At 35.9% G+C, this 22956-nt stretch overlaps 1 protein-coding gene across 4 annotated transcripts in view; it reads left to right on the forward strand.

The window, feature by feature from the left end:
* The window catches only part of LOC149773275 (uncharacterized), a 146097-nt gene that overhangs the window by 76681 nt on the left and 46460 nt on the right, over window positions 1–22956 (forward strand). For all 4 annotated transcript variants that reach the window (XM_089946514.1, XM_089946516.1, XM_089946515.1 and 1 more), the window contains 2 exons: window positions 10138–10455; window positions 20662–20958. In XM_089946514.1, the coding sequence (XP_089802640.1) occupies window positions 10138–10455; window positions 20662–20958 (615 nt within the window). The remainder of the gene's footprint in view (window positions 1–10137; window positions 10456–20661; window positions 20959–22956) is intronic.

Genomic DNA, 22956 nt, shown 5'->3' on the forward strand with positions numbered 1-22956 from the left:
GCTGCATCATTAATTTATACTTTTTGGTTGTGTTTTTTTTATCTTGTCATTTCAGTGAAACCTGTTGTCTAAGTGTAATAAATGCAACAAGTTCAAAGCTAAGGAAAACAGATGAGTCATTCCTTGCATGTACAAAATGTACTTCACCAGTGCAACACTGTGTCTGCAGTGTGATCTGAGACAGTGTGTAGACTACGGTTTTATGAAGTCGACCAGCACAAAGAAATTGAAAACTCCTACAAGTAATTATGATACAGTAACCCCATTTTGAGACACCCCAAGCAGCCTTAATCCCACTGCATATCCGAAGGTGGCCTTTAGACCTGTATGTCCAGGGTTCATGTTTTTTTTTAACCGTTCCAACAGATCTGTCCTTTACTACCTTATAGCAGACCAAAGCCATCTGTGATCATACAACCAATTGAACATTCTGTCCAGCCAATCCATCTGTTTCAGTCAGGCAATCTTTCTGAATGATCTGTCCATGCTGCCAGGTGTTCAGCTTCATATTTTGATACAGAGATTTTAATGACAGGTTTTCTGTCTTCACGTGCAAACGGCTACATAGTTACACTTATGGGTATGTTAGTGATAGATCTGTCTGTCTTGCCAGATTTATGGCTTCATCTCAGTACAGTTAGTAGATTTTTATGGTAGATTGTCCATCCTAACATGCCTGCAACTACAATTACAATTACAGGGATCTTAGTGATAGATCTGTCCATATAGGCAGGTCTACAGCTTCTTATTTCTACAATTATGGAGAGCTGTTGGCATTGTGTAATTGTTGCCACATGGAGTGATTCAAGACAGAACAGAACAGTCTGGTACACATTCCAGCTCATATCATACTGAACTTCTGACATTAGATGAAGAAAAAGCAGAGATTTTCTCATTGCATAGAAGCAGGCTCAGAACATTGTCACCATATCTTTGATCATAGATTGGGCCTCCTTTGTGATTTTCATTGTTGGGTGGGGGAAAACTCAGACAATTCCATAACCAACATCCCTAGAATTTAATGGCCACGATTGCTTAGGTCATTAACAGAGTAGTTGCCCATTTGATGGCAAATGTGTTGATTCCCTCTGTCAGTCTTAACTTGATTGTAACATGTATGTTCACTTCACATTGGATTAACCTATTGCACAAAATGAATGCATGATCCAAGTTATTTCAGAGGAGCATCAAATTTCATTAATCTCACCCGTGCTTTTTCTTCCTCTCTACATCTAACAGATGTGGCATCAAATAAGGATTTAATCCCACTGGGCTACCTTTATATGTGCCCATTACAAATGACTTTGCTGGCTCAGTATCACCCTTTTTTAGTCAATATCATAAATGGAGTATGATCATTCCTCTGTCAGAAGTGCAACCATTGTTGGCACATTGCAGGAATTCCTCTGGTGAAGCCCCAACCAAATGTATTAGTATGTACAGATGCCATACTTATGGTTTGTGAGCCCACTTGTTGCCATAGTTTGAATACAGTCAACAGTAAATGGAGACTGGTGAACTGACTTATAACATCAACCTCCATATATGAAAGCTGTCATAAATGTTTTCAGTTCTAGAAAGACAAGACTCTGAAAGAAGTCAGATATGATTATGTCAGACAATTCCATAGTGGTGGCTTACCTTCTCAAACAGGGGGCACTAAATTGCCCAACCTGTGTTTGAAGTTTTGATGGTTTCTTCATCAGTGTTGTCAAAATCAACATATGTATCAGACACTTTCCCAGGAGACTCAGTGTGATAGTCAACATACTTCCCAAAGGGGTCAGGTTATCCATATGGAATGGGTTTGGGGAATCTCATGATTGGCCTTTTGCAACAAGGTGGAACCTCAAATTGGCCACCTTTGTTTCCTGGCTGCTGGGCCCTAAAGCTTGGGTCATGGATGAACTGACAATTAGCTGGGAGTTGCATAACACCATCAATCTTAGTACCTGGATAGAACAGAAAATTGATGGTTAGAATTGCAGGAACATTCTGATAACCCCATTCCAGTGGGAATATTATGGCCAAACTGATAGCTTAAAATAACCATGGTCACAAGTGTTACAAACTTTTCTGGACCATCCTTTCTTTTATGGCTCTTATCAGGACATCCTTGCTAGAGAAAGAATGTAGACCTTCAATTGTGGAGAGAATGTGGAGAGCAAAATGGCCCTCCACTCTGAATGCTTATGATGGAAAGGGGCATGTTTTCAGGGACTAGTGTTGAGTCATTAATAGGGTTGCAGTGATATACCAAGGTATCGGTATATTGTGGTTTCCTTTTCTGGCAATATATTGTTAAGTGTATTTAATCTGCATTGTTTGTTAGTTGGATCTATTTTTTTTTTTTTTAAATTCATTATATGCTATTGTAATGTAACATTGTATGTTGGATTTAACCTTGTCCAAAATCAAATTTATTTTCTACTTCACCCAATTTATTGATTTTTTAAAATTTTGTAAACAGCTAATATATAGTTAAAATATTCTCTTATGTGTATGGGTTTAATATCAGGATCATTATTAATAGAAGTAAACATGTTTATTTTGGTACGGGTCTCGGTTATTTGAATTCTCCTACTATTTACCTACTACATGTATTTCACTATCTGAAAGCTTACATGGTAACATCACTTAGAGATGTATTATTAAGTAGTAAATGTTATAGTGGTTATTTCATTATTTTCATTAACTGTAACTGTATTGCAATAAGGGTTAGGCATATTGCACTATATTAATTTGGGGCTTGTCATTGCACCCTTACTCAATAACATAGTCCCTTTGAGTGCCTTAGTCCCTCATCTAGCGAAAAATTTTCTCTGGCTCTATGAAGAGAAAAACTGGGCACCTGAGTCACCATCAAGAGCTACCACTCCATGATATCTGACATGAGGGCAGAAGAGATATCAGTGACAATAAAAACATATCAGACCTACCAGCCAATTTTGATTTGATTAGAACAAAAATCCCCCACCCTGTTGCAGACTGGAATCTATCCTAGATCTTATGGCTCAATAAAAAAATTTTTTATAGTTATTGGTCAGGGTCCTGCTGAAGCTGCTATAATACTAACATGTTTTCTGATAGTTTTTGCTTCAGCATTCAGGTTGAGCAACATGCCTTTTCAGATGACTTGAACTTACTACTCAGCTCAGATTGGATGGTTTGGTGATTCTTATGACACAATCATGCATAGGAGCCAATAGGCTGTCACAATCAGAGACAGAGTTCTCATACACTTCCTCTCTTCTGTAGATAAGTCAAAAGCTCTAGCCATGCATGATCCTGTCTGTGCTGTTATGTATATCTGTATTGTGTGTTTAACTTTTATCCATAATTGTAGATTGTAATGGTCATTTGTAAACAATATATTATATAGCTATGTATATAGCTAATTTTTGTCTATGATTACTTTAAGATAATATATGCCATACATGTTGACATTAAGTCTTATTATTAGGATCATTATTAATAATTGTTAACACATAATTATTGATTTATAGATCCTATGCAAGTTTGCACCCTCTAACAGACTTGGGTCACGTAGGCAAAATCTAAACAAAGATACTCTCTACAATTTACAGCCATGAATAAAAATTACAAAATTTAGATTATGCCATGTAACAGGAGTTACAAAAAATATAGATATACATAGGAATAGAAGCTGTTGTTGAGCATGCAGCATCAGCCATCTCGAGTTTTATCTTGAGGATTTAGCTTTGCAGATACAATCTTGAATGTGGTGGGTCTCATGGCTAAAGCCAAGATGACCACTAGATGCAGTTAAACTGTTATGTATATCTATATATTTTTTTGTAACTCCTGTTACATGATTTTATCTAATTTTTATGATTCTTATTCATGGCTCTAAACTGTATAAAATATCTTTTCCTATAAAGTGTTTACATGATTTTAATCTGTTAAGAACGCAAATTGCATGTTTATGTATTTGTTGAAAGTTATAAAAATAATTGTAATACTAAGGCTTAGAATGGCACCTATGGCATAGTTTCTCGGTGACTGATGAGATATGGAAGTTTAGAGAATCATTCTGTGGTTTTCCATTGGTTGTCAAAGGTCACATGAATATGCTTAGTTCATCAAATAGTGTATGCTGTCACATGGGGTCTATAGCAAAGTACAGTCGCAATATACAGTGTACATAAGGAGAAAATTAAACATTCGGTTTCATTCCAATTTTTGGAGTCTTTCACACTTATCGTGTTTCTGTTGTAAGTCTGCAGGTGTATGTTATGTTGTACTTGTATACTTTTGAAGAGGAAAAACATGTTTGGACTGTTCAGTGCTCATTATTTGGACAATAATATTATTCTGGAACTTGTTGGTTTTGCTTCTTTTCTGTTACTCAGGCTTGTGACCATAGAGTCCTAGCAAGACCAAAACAGCTTTTTAGCTTCACTGGACTTTTTGATTGTAGGAAGATATCAGCAATGATATTTGGAACCTGATAATGTGGTCCTGGTACACATGACCATTGTTATGCCTCTATTGTCATAACTAAGTAACAAAAAAATGCAAAACAACCAACAAGTTTGAAAAACAAATAATTTGATTATCAAAGTTATAAATGAAAATGTGAGAGGTATTTAAAGTATTACGAAGTGACTCCCACCTAATCCTTATAAAGGTCTATGAAAGTCCTAAATGAATGAAAACTTCCTTATAAATTTAAAAACTGGAAATATAATTGTCCTCCAAGCACCTTTATGTCAAGATAGCATTTTCCAGAATTTCTGTGAATAATTTATAACTGTTCCAGAATAATATTTTAGTCCAAATAATGAGCACTTTCTATATCCACAAAAGAAGACCAGAATTATTATACACTTGAACGTGTTGTAAAGCCAAAGCTAAAGCCAAACACTCTTCAGCTGTGGAATAATTTCTCTCATGTTTATTTAACTTTTTTGTGAAATAACATTCTGGATGATCCATGACATTTTTATCTTCCTGAATAAATACACCACCAGCCCCCACATCACTTCTATCAATAGACATCTTAAATGTTTGGTTTAAATCTGGAGGTGAAAGAACTGATGCATTTGTAAGGATGGCCTTTAATTTATTGAATGCCTCCTGACAATTGTCAGACCAATAAAACTTGGACTTCTTACTTAATAAGTTGGTCAGGAGCCCAGCATTTATTGAAAAAATTGAGCAGAATTTCAGATAATATTCAGCCATACCCTGAAATCGCATCAGTTGCTTTTGACTTTTAGGCACAGAGAATTCCAAGATAGCTTAAACTTGCTTCTAGTGTCAAGCTTAATTTAATCATATCCCACATATAGGTCCTAAAAATGTGACACAAGAATTTCCTGATAGTTTCCAGGTGAAATTTCTAGGAATCACTGTAAATGATGTGATCAATGTGTGCATCAGAGCCATCTATACCAGTTGTTACTATCAGGGTTCCCACACTACTGGGAAATCAGGAAAAAGTTGGGAGAAATTATCTTTTTTTTTTCTCGACTGTGAAAAGTCCTTGAATTTTGCAAATATTGCTGAAAGTCTGGAAAACCCCAGGAATTTTCCTCCACAACTTGACACTCACAACAATTACATAATTGAGTCTTAACTGAACTGATCGTGAGTTAAATTTATCGAGTTCGAACCAGAATATTAGGACGTTGCAGTATGGATCATTTGGGTGCTTGCCATAAATATATTTGTTGAGACAATCCAAACGCTCAGTGGATTAGATTTGTCTAGTAGACTTTTTGTTTCACAGACAGTTCGATATCCATATTCTTTTATATATGGAAGGTATGCAAATCAGTTTAGCATCACAAGAGGAGAACATGGTGTTGTTAAAGCGCAGGTGCTTGACGCGAGCTTGATGTAGAGAAAAAAATCTAATCTGAAGAAAAAAAATTGTACAGTGACAAAAATACCTTAGATTACCCCCATGACCCTCTCTATCATACTGTATAAGAGAGAAGGTAAGTAACTTCCAAATACTTGGTTCCACCCATGATTTCCTTCTGCAATTTCCATCGTTAAAGGCACACGACCGTGCTATATAGCTTGTTTTACTCCTGAGATATTTTTCTATTCATCAAGCCATCATTGACTTTTCTGCGTTGTACTAAACTGAAGTTGCAGGCTCCAAAATGTGTGATTTCCACGAATTTTTACTGCTGAGACAAGTCCGAGCTCATGTGACAATAAGTATAACCTTCTCTCAGCCAGTCATATTTTGGCGTTGACGTGTGTGCCACATAGTTTACCTATTTTGAAAATAGTCGCAGGTATACGATGTATGTGATTGAGAGGGTGCTATGTCAGAACGGGTCATGTGGCTAATCTAAGGTATTTTTGTCACTCTGTATGATTTTTTTCCTTCAGATTATTGTTTATTTTCTCAACATCAACTCGTGTTGAGTACCTGTGTGTTAAAGCATAGCCGCTTAGTGGATGGGCTAACAAACTTAAACATTGTTAAATCGAGTTATACCGGCATAAAATTGATATGAAAATTATGTTTTCTCAGAAATTGTGAGTATTAAAATCGTTATTTTTTCATCTGCTGAAAGACAATAAAACTAATGAGTTGATGAAATTTGAGGTGGTACTAGCAATTTTGATTGCTAGTCGCATGAGCACACATAATCTTACAAGCATCATTTTCAAATATTTTATACAAAAAATATTAAATGAAAGTCATATACTGGTTGTAATAAAAATACAAAAATGAAAGAACAAAAATTCTCTATATTTATTCAGAGATCTACTTCCAGAGTTTTGTTGAATCACGTGACTACCACGTTGACATGTGCTCTCTCACGCAGGGAGCAAACGAAGCAGGGAACCAGACTACACTGCTTGATCACTCAGACTGGCAAAATTTCTTGTAGTTGTCCTCGAAATAAATATGTTGAGAATTATGTTCTTTCTGGTTTTTACAAAAGGTATCAGACTTTCATTTAATATAATTGAAATTTTGTACAATGACATTAAAAAGGAGTTTGTTGTTGATATCACATAACTACTGGACTTCTGATGTTGTTGTTTGAGAGTTGTGAATTCATGTGACTATTAACGCAAATGGCGAGTACCCCAGTCAGGTTTCATCTATGCGAAGTTTCATCTAGTCTGTCAGTGGATGAAAGACATAACAAATATAATACTTGCCATTTTTGAGAAAAAAATAGTTTTCTTATCAATTTCATGCAGGTATAAGTCGATATAACATAACCCCTGGCGACGAGTATACTCGTCGTACTTTACACCCCTGATCTCCCGCGTGCCTCGCTAAAGTGGCTGAGTTTGCATAGCTTGTCTCCCGAGCGCCGAGTTTAAGAGGCAGTATTTAGCAAGGCCTTTCTCCCGCACGACGAGTTAACTCGGCGCAAACCATTGGTTGATTTAAAGCCATTTCCTACTAATGCAGGCAGTTTAACCAATCAAATTTTAGCTTACATAGATAGAGCGCACATTGCTGAACAGCGGGAAATTTTTTTCACTTCGATATCAGTTGATTTAGTGAAAATATTTCGATTTTAAAATGATGCAAATTGATGAGAATCAGCCTCTAGGAGCAGACTTTTTCTTGACGGATTGTGATGGATAATTTTCTGGATTTTAATCAGACGAGATTGATAGTGACATCGAAAAAGCTACTGAAAATAACAGCGGTAGTGACGAAAATGAGAATGTTGAAGAAGAAGAAGAAAATGAAAGTAGAGCTGATCAATGATCGTAAATGATAAAACACACATTGACAAGAGGCTATACCAACTTACCAAGGACCAGCAACGGATTTAGACCCTGATGCAAATGCATTTGATTTCGTGGAGCTTCTTTTTCTTTTGAATAATCGTTAAATAAATGTTTGGGAAATATACGTTGTTAACATGAGTGTTCATAGTTCAAGGTTTGTTAAGTGTTTTATTAGTTTGAAAAATTTCAGTGAGAATTCTTAGGAAGAAAGGTAAGTAAAGAGCAAGTAAAATATGCCCATTTGTGTACAGTATTCACAGGATGTTTAGTTTACAAGAGACGACAAGTGAAATTTTTGTGTACATAAAATATAATTATTTCATGTGTTGATGGTGTTAATAATTCTTTGTGAATTCATAATGGATTTTATCGATTATTCACGGCAAGAGAAGCAAATTGGCAAGTACATCATTTGTTTTCACCATCATGCATTAGTTTTATTTCTGCATGTAGCATTAAATTTATACCATTATGTATGTAAGTTTATTGAGAACTGCCGTGCCAAATTTCAGCTGAATTAAATGAATGCAAATAAAATAATAACAATTTTATTGTAAGTAGTCCCCTCTATAAAAATCTGCAATCCAATTGCTGTCAGCTAGTCTCAGGGATACAGGCACTGGAAAGGCTAACACTGCTCTAGGTGATCTCTGCAAGTATGCTTCAGGGGACTGCCTAGCTGTTTGGCTCAGGGGTTAATGTGTTAAAAATGCTAGGCTTGCTGGCAAGCTATCTTACGTTGGTGGCAAATTCCAATTTTTTTATATGTAATTGCTCTGAACCCACACTCCATCTGAAATGTCAAAATGTGAAAAAATGGGGTTTGAATATTTAGAGGAAACCCAGATTAGAAAAATGTTGAATCTCTTTATGATAAGATTAGAATACAGTCATGTTTCATTGAAACAAATGAAATTGCCATTTTCATCCATCAGTGAATTCTTTTGATATTCCAGTTGCTTGGTATTTTTGCATTCAGAGACAGTCCTCTCCAAATCCATCTCAACACAACAAATTTAAGCACAAAGTAGAACCTACATTGAAGAGGCAATCAAAATAATATTTATTGTTTTATGCTGATTGGGGTCTCTAGTAACCCAGCCATAATCAGTCAACTTCGTTAATCCTTTCAGAACAACTTTTGCTTACACATATTATAATCCACCTCACAAATACACTAAAGCCAGTTGATCCTGCTGACAGAATAGTGTTTGTATTTTTATATATTGTTAACATAGCTTTAACAGTATGATTCATATTGCTATAATGTTTGCAGTGTGCCCGTTTATAATGATGATTACCACTGGAACTTCATGCCGCAGACATGTGGCATTATTTCCCACTCAGTCACATTATCCTGACAGCAGGCCGACCAGTCCTAACACTTACCTCTTAATGCTGAGCATCAAGCGAGGCAGTTGCAAGAACCATTTTTAAAAGTCTTTGGTATGACTTGGTTGGGGTTTGAACCCGCAACCTCCTGCATCCCTGACAGAATAAAAAATGATGAAATTAGCAACTACATTGTCATGCCCTGCTTAAACCAGTTCACAGTAATGTGATCACATGAAAAACATTATTTGTTAGTAATAATTTTGTATAAATGGGAGATTTCAGTGGATGACTGGAGAAATGGGAGATACTCTAATGTTCAAGACAAATTCTCCTGTACAGGAGTTTCACTTGTATGTAACACTCATAGATAAGTGGTTCCTACCAAGTTACCTTAGCACGGTGCTTTTTTTAAATATGATTATGTTATCGGTTGTTATGCATCTAATTTAAAGAACAGTCCATAGATTTTTGCTTACTCTATAAATTTTGTTCTGTTTTTTCAGATCATCACTTTATATCTTAAATTAACTGTTGATGCTGTTACCACTCACCTGTTAAATTTATTGACTGCCAGATGTGTTGTATAGTTTGGTTTTGTGGGTTTAATGACAGTTTTCAGCACTTGATAGGCTGTATATATTGACCATTATATTTGGTGGAGAAATAACCCTGGTAAATCTAGGGAAGAACTGGCAAACCACAGGAAGCTATACTGCCAAGCTTTCTTAAATACCCATGTTGGCCAAGATGAGGCTTGAACCCATTCAGAGAGAGATGAGATGTCAGATCTACTCAGCTGTTGTTTGAATACAATCATTATTTGAAATTGGCATTTGACTGTGATTGATCATCACCATGGAATATGTTTGCACTTGGAAGAAAAATGCATACATTTCCTTATATCCATTTCATTATAAAATTCTGTTGTTTACCAAATACATTGAAAATATAGCTGAAATCAGCCATATCTCAGAGAATACACTGCAAACATTTATGTCTGAAATCTCAGAGGTATGTGCTATCACTTGCAATAATCTGGTTTTGTTTTCTTCTTAGTTTATGTGACCAGCATCATTCTGGAAGGTTCAACAGGTGGAATGATTGTGTTTAATGAAAGCTATCCCCGAACACTGAAGTGCATCAGCAGTCCATCCAGGCCCATGCCAATAATCAGATGGTTTCTAGGCAACAAACAAGTGACAGATAATGTTACCAACAGTGACATAATAGATATAAATGGACTGCATATTTTGACCAGTGAGATTACACTTGTAGTAATGAGGAACAGCTCAAATCAGAAAGTCTACTGTGAGGGGTTGATTAGTGGTCAGGGGACCTCAGCAATGTCCACTCAAGTCATTGTGGATATCTGGTGTAAGTTATATATTTTGCTGAATTATTTATAAATATTTTTAATAAAAACCTTTATATTTGCTATGATATTGGTAGAAACAAAATGAAGTATTCAGTGTGTATGCTCACAGAAAGCAATTGTTCTGAAACAAAATATAACTAGGTCTTTTTCTTTTTGCATATTTTCACACTGAATGGGATGACTGCATGCAGCAGCAACAGCAGCTGGTGTGTTGGTAGCATTCGCATGTAAGGAAATTTCAAGAATACATGTAAAAAGATATGTTTTAAATAAAAATGAGAGCTGCATCTTCAAGTTTTGTGTCATCTTAATTATATTGATTTTAGAATTGTGAAATCTCATGTCATTTTATTGTAGAAACAGAAAAAAATACATTGAGTCAGTATCTTAATCTGAATTCAGAGACATTTGTCATTACAAAAAGCAAATGCGCTGCCTAACAAAGTAATGAAATAATGCTTCACTGTCATATTGTTTTATTTATCTCATATGTAGCAGTATGAGATGATCTAGCTGAGTGGAGTAAGGATGTGAATTATTATAGAGTCCCAATCAATAGTTGGAGATTTAATTCCCAGTTTGATGATGCCAGTCGAAAATAGCTGTAAGGGTATAATTCCAACATTTTAAACTTCTCAAAAACCACATGACCTATTTGTACCAAATGTGGTGGAGTGCTTCTGCGGGAAGAAGTTTTAATTCTTTAAAAATCTTCTGAAAATCTACTTAACAGAATTTGATCACTTTTGACAGAAATATCATGGTATCAAAGATTTTTAAGTTTGTATAAATGATGCCAATCTGCCATTAGATATGGTTGGAAATAGAGACCACATCTGAGTGCAAGTTAACACATCTTGTTGCAATAGAAGTAATAATAATGATAATAATTGTTCATAGAGGGTGACTCATTAGTCAAGAACTATTCTCCCTTGAGGCCCTCTGAAGGAAAGTATAACAATGCACATTATATGAAGATAGCAATAATTACTGTTTATTTTAACATGTTTAGTTTTAAAATACTAAATTCCATTATCTATTAGAAACACATACATGCTCATGATATCTCTTCCTAAATACTCTAATATTTTCAGCAGATTTTACATGTAGTGGAAGCTTATTCCACAGAACTGTACCAGAGTATTGAAAACTCTTTTTAAATTGCTATGTTCTTGGTTTTGATACTAGAAGTTTTCCATTTAATATTGATCTCAACTGGTATTGTGTTGAAAATGGCCTGAATAAGTCCTGAAGATACTCTGGTGCAGATTCATGTAGACATGTAGAAGTATGAGATTGTCAGTTAGTGATGCACATACATACCCATATCGGGTCATTAGATATCTATAAAATATTATTTAGAGAAACATGTGGATAGATACACTAAAGATGGACTGGGCAGAGAAGAGGTTATGTGGCTGCCACAAAGTGGGATAATCACACCAGGTGCCTATGATGAAGGGCTTGCAATCATTCAACCACTAGGGAGAGAAGAGGTTATGTGGCTGCCACAAAGTGGGATAATCACACCAGGTGCCTATGATGAAGGGCTTGCAATCATTCAACCATTAGGGAGAGAAGAGGTTATGTGGCTGCCACAAAGTGGGATAATCACACCAGGTGCCTATGATGAAGGGCTTGCAATCATTCAACCATTAGGGAGAGAAGAGGTTATGTGGCTGCCACAAAGTGGGATAATCACACCAGGTGCCTATGATGAAGGGCTTGCAATCATTCAACCATTAGGGAGAGAAGAGGTTATGTGGCTGCCACAAAGTGGGATAATCACACCAGGTGCCTATGATGAAGGGCTTGCAATCATTCAACCATTAGGGAGAGAAGAGGTTATGTGGCTGCCACAAAGTGGGATAATCACACCAGGTGCCTATGATGAAGGGCTTGCAATCATTCAACCATTAGGGAGAGAAGAGGTTATGTGGCTGCCACAAAGTGGGATAATCACACCAGGTGCCTATGATGAAGGGCTTGCAATCATTCAACCATTAGGGAGAGAAGAGGTTATGTGGCTGCCACAAAGTGGGATAATCACACCAGGTGCCTATGATGAAGGGCTTGCAATCATTCAACCATTAGGGAGAGAAGAGGTTATGTGGCTGCCACAAAGTGGGATAATCACACCAGGTGCCTATGATGAAGGGCTTGCAATCATTCAACCATTAGGGAGAGAAGAGGTTATGTGGCTGCCACAAAGTGGGATAATCACACCAGGTGCCTATGATGAAGGGCTTGCAATCATTCAACCATTAGGGAGAGAAGAGGTTATGTGGCTGCCACAAAGTGGGATAATCACACCAGGTGCCTATGATGAAGGGCTTGCAATCATTCAACCATTAGGGAGAGAAGAGGTTATGTGGCTGCCACAAAGTGGGATAATCACACCAGGTGCCTATGATGAAGGGCTTGCAATCATTCAACCATTAGGGAGCTAGCTACTTGAAACAGGCCAATCCCAAGGCAAAGTCAGTGTCAGCACTGAGACAGAAACAAATTAGGAATGACTAGTGCCAAGCACAAAGCTAAGGCAGCTGGAATGACTGATGCCAGTACGAAAGGAAAGGTGACTAACCAAGAAGGAAAGATCAGTTCCTTCACGATGTGAAGATCTGGTGCAAGTGCCAAGGCAAGGTGGTAATACCAGTTCCTCTGTGGATTAGTCTGCTTGGTAGTTGAGTAAGAGTTTGAAGTGCTACATAATGTAGTTGGTACATTATAAGATTGCACTGCTACCATCCGAAATGGGCATCATCTCAAAGCAGACTCTGTAACATTTTTAGATGCTATGGTGCCAACTGTTCATGAAGTAGAAATAAGAGATTTGGTTGAACTTGGTGGATTAAAGTTTAAAATTGTGCTTGAAGCTAAACTAAAAGCATTGCCGATACAAGCCACATCATGGTGACCTGAACTTTGCTTGAATCAGCTTCCTAAAGGTGACCAATTACATTAAGCTTGAGAGGCAAAATTTAGGATATTGCAGTCAGTGTCTTCAGATTGGATCATAGTCTCTACCCTGACTGCATCACCAGAGAGGAGGTCTGCATGCTGTAGATTTACTGCTGTTGACTGAATGAGAGAAAAGCCACTATGTTTGGATAAAGGATGTGAGACATATGGTTTTTTCATGATAATTGTAAAAAGAAGTGCATCTGCTGGTGATGCCTGCCTGTCTTTAACCGGACTGGCATCCTGGAAGTGCACATTGAAGAATGCCATGATGTAATAAAGCCACCATGTGTGATTATGCCAGAGCAAAAGAAAAACGAGTCTTTTCACAGTCTGTGCATTCAGATGCAAGTGCTGACTTTGAGAAAATGAACATACCAGCTTATAATCCAGCCAGAAAGTGAATGCAAAAGTGATATCAGAGGAGATACCTTTCGTATTCTGTTGTGTGGTCATGGGATGTAATGGGGCTGTAAAGAGCTAGTGCTCTAGCATGGTAAAGACACTGTAACAAAATTTGTAGAAACCAAAGTGATCTGGGAGACATTCCATAACCTAGCCAGAATGGTGATGGATGCCAAGTATGAGAATTTTTAATAGTGCTTTTATATTTGCAACAGTTAAGTACAAAGGAGTAGCACATAGAGCATGCAATCTGAAACTTTGGATCAGGCTAGTGATGAAGGCACCATCAGTGCTGCACAACCTCCATGAATACTACTTACCCAATAATGCAGGACATTGGATTCAGCTTGAAGGAAAAGGAAAGTGCCATTTCCAACAGCAGTGAAAGATACATGCCATTTACACTAAGGAAGTTAAAATTTATTCACAACCTTCAAAACTTGTATACCCTGGTGAAGCATATGTCATGGGATACTTTATATGTTGCTGAACAATATATTCCACCAGCAAGAGGTGCTGTATCTACTAATATACAAGGGCATTTGTCTGTACAAGTCCATGACATGTTTGAAAATTCTAGGAAATGGTGTTGTTACCGGTTGAGGCCTTTTACAGCAAGCTGAATAGATATGGGATATCTGAGCGCAGCTATGAAGATGCTAACATTTTTTGCCAAATGTTTAGGTGTCTAAAGCCATAGAGATTATGATAGGCTGTACATGTGTCTGAAAACAGTCATGTTGCTGCAGGTCTATGACTTATGAGCATTCTGTGACATCAACAGTAACGCTACTAGTGTGTGGGTTTGTGGGAATGCCAAGCTGGCAAAAACTGAACAACCAATGCATCAAAAGTTAGCATTTTCATTGTTGCTGGTACAAAATTTGATCCTATACAGTTAAAAAGGATAGTAAATGATTTAAATTATCACTGCTGAGAGGTAAAAATAGAAACAACTCTGCCACATAAATATATATAGGATTATGCTGATTGAGGTAGCTGTGTAAATCATTCAATAAATTCAGTTGTTTTCAAATGAAAATTTAAATGATGATGTACAACTTTATTGTAATGACTTTGGTTCAACCAGTCTTATAAATTATGAAATTCTAAAGAATCTGGACAATACACTTTAACATCTACAACCAAAAGAAAAGAATGATTTAAAGAAGCTAATATGTGAATATGAGCACTTGTTCCCAGTTGTTCCAATTTGAACGAACAAAACTCGAGCATGATGTTAAAATTGTAGATTCCAAACCTGTAAAACAGTACCATTATAAGATAAATCCTATCAAGCAGGAAGGTTTGAGTAAAGAAATTGAATATTTATTGCATAATGATTTTACTAAACTAAGCAAAAGTAACTTGAATCCACTTCTTGGGTCGAAACCAGAAAATTCTTTCCATATGTGCACTGATTACAGAAAAGTGAACAGTACATGTATCACCAAATGATTCTCATTTCCAAAATCAAGAATTGATGACTGTATTGACAGAATTGGAAATGCAAAATATGTCACCAAGTTTGACCTGTTAAAAGGATTCTGGCAGATTCCACTTACAGACAGAGCAAAATAAATTTCAGCCTTACAATTTCAGATGCACTCTTACCAGTACAAAGTGATGACATTTGATATGAAAAATTCTCCATCTACATCGACGTCATTATTTACAGCAATTCCTGGAAAAATAACCTGGGAAATTCCTCCTTTGCTTGAGTAAATTTGACACCTAATCTAAGTAAAAGTAACTTTTGCCAAGCTTGTGTCACACATTTTAGGACATCTTGTGGGACATGGTCAAATTAAGCCTGTAGAAGCTACGGTTAAAGATACCTTTAAATTCCTTTTGTTTATCAGGTAGGAAACATTATTAGGTCTGTTCTTGCAGTTGAAATAGGTGAGTTTTAACAGCACTCTTGAATGGGATCATTGTGTCTTTGTGTCTAAGTTCAGTGGGTAATTCATTCCACATTGCTGGGCCCTGGCATGCAAAAGAACATCCATATGACTTCATTTTCATAGTGGGAATAAAGAGAATATGATTGTCAGAAGAGGAGCGTAAGTATCTTGCTGGTGTTTACACATGGGTGAGGTCAGATAGGTATGTTGGACTGGTAGTTCATCATTGAAACGTAGCACAAAGAACAAATTTTGTGTTTGATTCTGCATCAAATGGATAGCCAGTGTAGGGTACAGAGCAGTGGGGAGGTGTGCTCTGATCGTGGTACCCTAAAGATGATCCATATGTGTTCTGAACTTATTGAAGTTTCTGGAGTAGATAGTGAGATGAACCAGACAGAACTGAGTTACTAGTCCAGTCTTGAAATACTAATGAAAACACAAGTGTTTTAGTAACATCAACTGAAAGATATTTGCGAATTGAGTTGATGCGTCTCAGCTCAAGATATGCAGCCTTGCATATGTTCATGACATGTTGGTGCAATGTGAGAGTACTGTCCAGAGTAACACCTAGGTTTCATACTGACTCAGTGTGATTTAAGGTTGGTTGCTGATATTTATTGTTTGAGGTAAAGGATGTGACTGAGATAGTCTTTATGTTGTGATCAGGATGGCCGCAGTTTTGTCATCATTCATCTGCAGCTTGTTACATGTCACCCATGATTTCAAATCAGAAATGCAGCTCTCTACACATTGGACGGTAGCATCAACTTCAGTTGGGTGGCTAGATTTGTATATTTGATTGTCGTCAGCGTGCAATTGGTGAGACACTGGATGATGATCTATGACACTTGAGGGTGGCTGAGTGTATAGAATGAAGAGAACAGGTCCAAGAAAGAACAGACCCCTTTGCAACACCACAACATTGATCAACTGGGCTTGAGTGTATTTTGTTTGTGGACACAGTTTGTGTCCTGTTGGCCAAGTAGGACTTGAACCACAGTAAGGCTGTATCATGAATATCAAATACATGCTGCAGATTTTGTCATGGTTTGTTGTGTCAAATGCTGGAGACAAATCAAGGAGGGTGAGGACTGTAAACTTTCTGCTATCCAAAGTAGAGAGAATGTCTTTAACTACTTTTAGAAGAGTAGTTTCAGTACTGTGGCAAGGGCAATATACAGATTGTACATGACTGTTTGAATTCAGATGAAATACAAGTTGGGATAGAACAACTTTTCCAAGAATTTTTTATATGAGTGGGAGATTAGAAACTGGGCAGTAGTTCTTTAAATCATTATGGTTGAATGTTGGTTTCTTCAGCAGAGGCTTTACAATGGCACTTTTGAAAAATGATGGGAATTTCCTGGATGAGAGAGAGGTATTAATAACATACGTTAGCAAAGGCAATTCTGGATCTAAGCACTCAAACAGCAGTGATGTTGGAATTGGACCAAGTTCACATAACTTTGGTGCACTCTTCATCCGAATTGTACATACTAAATCCATAGAGACAGGTACAAATGCTGCTAATATTACCCGCTGAAATTCTGCCAGTAGCTTCTCGTGGGTCGGTGGTTCTTTCCGGGGATTTTCCGGGTTCTTCCTCCACCATTAATACTGGCCGCCATGTATAGCCTATCTTGTGCTGAAAAATGGCATTAAACCATACAACAACAATAACAACAACCCGCTGAAATTCTGCATCCCAACTGTATGGTGTCAACGATAATTGCTGCTATTGAGTAAGAAGATCAGGTCTTATTGGTCTGACAAATTCAACAAATTCAAGGCCATACTTAAATGTGCACCAGTTCTTTCAGCTCCAGATTTCAACCAATCATTTAAGTAGTCTATTGATGGAAGTGATGTGGGGGTTGGTGACATATATTAATTCAGGAAGATAATAGTGGCCTGGATATTCCTGTGTACTGTTTAAAAGAATTGAGTAAGCATCAGAGAAGTTATTCCACTATCAAGAAGTGTTTGGCTTTAATTTTACTCAACCATCCTTTGAGGCATATTTTACTTCTGCTCCTTCTCCAATTATTGTATTCATTGATCACAACTCCCTTACTTTCATCAACAAAATGTAATATAAAAATCAGAGATTCTTGGAATTTGAGTTTGATGTTTGACATTCTGCACATCAAGGGGAAAGAAAATTCAATCACAGAGGCACTTTCACATGTATAGCAGTTTTTTATTGCTTTATTTTGCAGACATTCACTATTTCTCTTTGTTTGTAATTTGGATGTTATTATCATTTGTGTATTTGATTAATATGTAAAAAAAGAAGACTTTATTGCTTAAATCTTTCTTTTCCATATGAGGGGAGTTATGTATATCTGTATTTTTTGTAACTCTTAGTACATTGTTTTAAATAAAAAAAATTTAATTTTCATTCATGGCCGTAAAGTTTACAGAATATCTTTTTAAAAAAAAATATATAAAGATTTTGACAATACATGAAAGAATATTTCTTAGAAAGGCCAAATAAAGTATCCAGAAAAGACATTCCTGTCTATCTAAGCAATATCTTTCACCAAAGAGATGCTGATGGCACTCCAAATTTAAGGTCCATAAGAAGAAAAAATTACATTATACCAAGGCCAAAGAAGGAATTGTTTAAAAAACGTTTTCAATATACTGGTCCACTGGTATGGAACAACATTCCCAGTGACATAAGGCAGGCTCCTAGCATTTCATCTTTTCACAATCAATGTCTTAAATGGATGAAATCTTTAAAAAATTGAACAGTTCTAGTACAAAAAATACCGCCTGCTTTTCTGTAATTTTACATCATTTTCATAGCTGAATATTTCAATGCAGGATTATATTTTATGTTTTATATATATGTTTATGTTTTCACTGATGCCTGTGAATGTGTTCCAGGTTTGATACTTTGAATTTTAAAATTACTTAATTATTTAGTGTCAAGCCAGACTCTTCACATCATGTTGTATATACTGTATATATTGTACATAACAGATTGAAGGCCTCATGGTAGATTAGTTCTGTAACTAATTGAGTTACCCTCTCTAAATAAAGTCTTTATTATTAATATTATTATTTTTAATCAGATTTTGCCTTTACTAGATCTGGGTCTGTTAAGAGCATAACATTAGATAGGATCTATCAATCAATGATTATGTATGTGTTGACAATTACTAATGATAATCTTAACAATAAGACTTAACTTTGATTTAACTCCTCATTGACTGTTGGGGTTTGCATGGTTCTAGAAGAATTCAGTAACTTCCCATTGGTTGGGTTAGGTCACATGATTAGGCAATTTCATGATAAATAATTAGTAAGCTCCATCATGTGGGGTATGTTGTGAAATATAGTCATAATAGAATGTGTATTTGAGGAGAGAACTATGCAATATGATTCATTCCTCTTTTTGGAGCCATTCCCATTTCTTGTGCCCTGTTGTAAGTCTTCTGATGTGTTTTATATTGTGCTTAGATGTTATTTGAGAGGAAAGGCATTTGTTCAGTGAAAGTAGAAGGTGCTAGTTATTATTATTCTGGAACTCTTGTGAATTATTCAGAGGTGGACAGCACCATTTTGATGTCAGTTTATTTTGCAGACAAATACATTTCTGGTTTTGAAATTTACATGAACTTTTGATAGAACTTTATCAGGATTGTTTCGGATTCTCTTCATTAATACTTTAAGTTCCTCTCACATTTTCATTTATAACTATGAGAATTAAATTGTTTGTTAAATTTTTACAAAACTTGTTGGTCTGTGACCATAGAGTTGTAAGACCAATAAATTAACAAAGTCAGACAGAAATATGCATGTATTTTGATGGTGGATCAATTGCCCTGTCCCCCACCATTTGGCTGAAGGAGGTCTGGTACTCAAACAAACATCTGAAAATCTCAGCTTAGTTACTTATTATTATGCCTAATTCAAGGCATTGAAAACATTATACATTATTCATTGTTTTCTTTTGTTTTCAATATTATATATGCCAACTATTTCATTTTAAAGTACATAACAAGAAAGAGCAAAACCAACATATTTTTTCAACATGTTTTTTTCAAATTTAAAATATTAATTGATTTCCCTAAAATACAAATTGAAATAATTTAAACTAACAGTATGGTGAATGAATTCTTAAAATCCTAAAAGTTATATCATTTCCATTAGTTATGAGCAATCCAAAGACATTCATAATAAGGGCCTAATATATCAACAATACAGAAGAATCACTATGTTATGTCGTAAAATGTATTCAAGTTAATTCCAATATCGCTTTTAATCCATTAATGTCTTTGAATGTATTCACAGTAAAGCACAGCTATTCCAAATAGTCTTTAAATGACTGGTAGACCACTGCAATTCCAATGAATTATTATTAAATAAATAAATCCCTCTCAATAACTTCCAAGAATGGTGCTTACTAATAAGAATGTGTAATTCTCTGTAGTAATTTTCTATACAAAACTAATATGCAATTACGAATCATAAAGATGTTTTAATGACTTATTTGCATTGTATATCGAACTAGTAAACAAGATTCACATTGGTTTTTATACTAGCTAATTAAGAATTAGGTCAGCAGCCATTTTATAAAATCCATAATCTCCATTCACAAGAACTACTGTCCTGATTATGTGATGTTTCCTAGTACTTACCGAACATCTCAACCTTTAAACTAATGAATGCATTTAATACTTGACTCATCTTACAGTACAAACCCATTCATAGGATATTAGCATTAAAAATGTCATTTACTAAATAATCCATACAAAAATAAAACAAACACATAATATAGATATATATATAACACAACTATTAAGATTGCTTTAAAATTTAGACTGTCCAATTGTGTGTGTGTGTGTGTGTGTGTGTGTATATATATATATATATGTCGGAGATTAAAAGTTTAGACAAATGAAATTTCCTATATTGCAGATGCCCCAGATGTCAAAGTTAATATATCAGGATATACTGTAATTGGTTCTACTGCAGTCCTGATGTGTGCACCCCAGGGAAATCCACCACACTACACATTTCATCAATGGATACATATGGTGGGACAGACAGAAATCAGGAGGTTAGATGGAGTAAACACAGTTAGCTTCTCCACTCTTGCATTGTCTAACATCGGTATCCAAGATATGGGCACATACATGTGTACTGTAGACAATGCTGTTTCTGGTCTGGATGGACAGATAAAACAGACAGGTTACACAGATGTAAATGTTCAAGGTAAGGTCTGTTATTATTGTGACATTGGTAGGTCTGTTCTTGTTTATTAGATGACTTGTAGCATACACACTTGCATGACACGTTCAAGAAAACATTTAATCAGGTAGCTTAAAAACAATATAGGATTTACACATGGCATCAATTCTGTAAAATAATTATATGAACCACATTTTGTACGTGAAAGAGGTATTTTTTAAATCTTCATTGTGCCAGTATTCAATTTATGATATATTTTTATCATCTGCATATTCTCAGAGATATATTATTTACATAAAGAAAATGTTTACATCATTGATTCAGAATTGCTCAATATTCTGTTCATTGTTGTATTCCAATAACTTTGCACATGTTGCCTGTGAGGGCACATCATGGGATGGAAATATATGCTATACCTGATACCTGGGTCAATGTTGTCCACTTTACAAAATTTATGGATCATTCCACTAAAAACCGTTGTTGCTTTACTTTCAGTAAATCATCATACACTTTCACTAAAATTGCATATGTATATTGATAATACTAAGACATACATAGTAATCAAATAAATTTCTTTAACCCTTTTTCATTGATATCAGTTTAGATAGTAGTATAGAAATAGGGCTTTTGCCCTCATTCACTACGCTATGGGTCTTCACCTCAACTCCCACGACAAGCTGTTTGCAGTGTGACCCACGGATGTTTAGTTATCTTTTTTGAGGTTTGCTAGAGGTGTAAACACACATGGTGCAAGTGTGCCAAAGTACGGCTGTTGGTGTCCCCATAAGATGTTGAATAAGGTCCGTGAGTAATGATATACTCACGGGGATTTTGCGTGTGGTGGTAATCGATACTGTTTATTACCAAAATGAATCCTCATACTTCTGAAATGCCAGTTTTGTTTTGATATTCTCTAACATTTCTTTTGCTATATCATTTGTCTCCTTCTCCATCTGGTTCTTTTAGAGTATATTCTATATTTTATCCCAAAGTTTGATGATAAAGCTGTGGTATTTTTAAGTTTGAGGAGGTTATTTAGCATTTTTAGCTTATTGTGTTTTCCTACCCTGTCACTGGGTTGCAACATTATCACAGACATATCATAGCTTGGCATTGGTGGACTGTCTTATGTGAGAGCCTTAAGGTTATTACATCTGCTAATTATATAAAATAAATCTTTTTGATTGACAACAGATGGTTTTACCTCAATGCAATATTTAGAGCATGCTGTATCTGATACAGTCTGGCCGAGCTTATTCCATATCACTCTTGAACTTCTTTTGCAGAAATAAAACTAGAACGGCCAAGTATTTCCTTACCAGTTTCTGGTGAAAGGTCTATTTTTGTTTTTGGTATTGGTACATATTTACTATCCGTAAATCGACAACTGCCTGGTTTCTTATTTGTTCTTTGAGTTGACTGATTTTTTATTTCTGTCAGCTGTCTCAAATTCAGTCACACTGATTATTGTATCCTTGACTGCAACCAAGTACAATATACTAATTATATTCAGACTGATCTCTGTGGCCACAAGTAATTCAGAAATAGAAAATAATTTGCAATTAGGACCACATCATTACTGACACATGCATGAAAAAGCATGTTGATGACAGACTGGCTGAACAAATCCAGATTCTCTAGTGAAAAGTAATATATTGGGAACAATGTAAAAAGGTTTTTGCTAGGAAATCTGCAGGTCTGTGTTAGCGTTTTGATGCTGGTACATGTACGACCACAGATTGTGATATGCATGGGCAGAATGATTGGCAGCTATATGGTCAAGCTGAATTTCTTCCGAAGGTTCCAGATGACTGTTTTACTGCAAAGAGACCTCAGTCACTTCTATGTTTTCAACTGCCATTTTACTCTGTGCCTGGTCATTATCTCATGCTGCAAGTTGAAATGCCTGGAAGATACGCTTTGATGGAGTAAGACCATTCTGGGTACTTATTTGCCAAGTAAATTGCACAACAACACCATTGAATGGGTGTGCTCTGTGATATGTGCGAGAAACAACAACAT

Source organism: Sinohyriopsis cumingii, unplaced genomic scaffold (assembly GCF_028554795.1).
Source record: "Sinohyriopsis cumingii isolate HCF-2022 unplaced genomic scaffold, ASM2855479v2 utg000695l, whole genome shotgun sequence".
Classification (NCBI taxonomy): Eukaryota; Metazoa; Mollusca; class Bivalvia; order Unionida; family Unionidae; genus Sinohyriopsis; species Sinohyriopsis cumingii.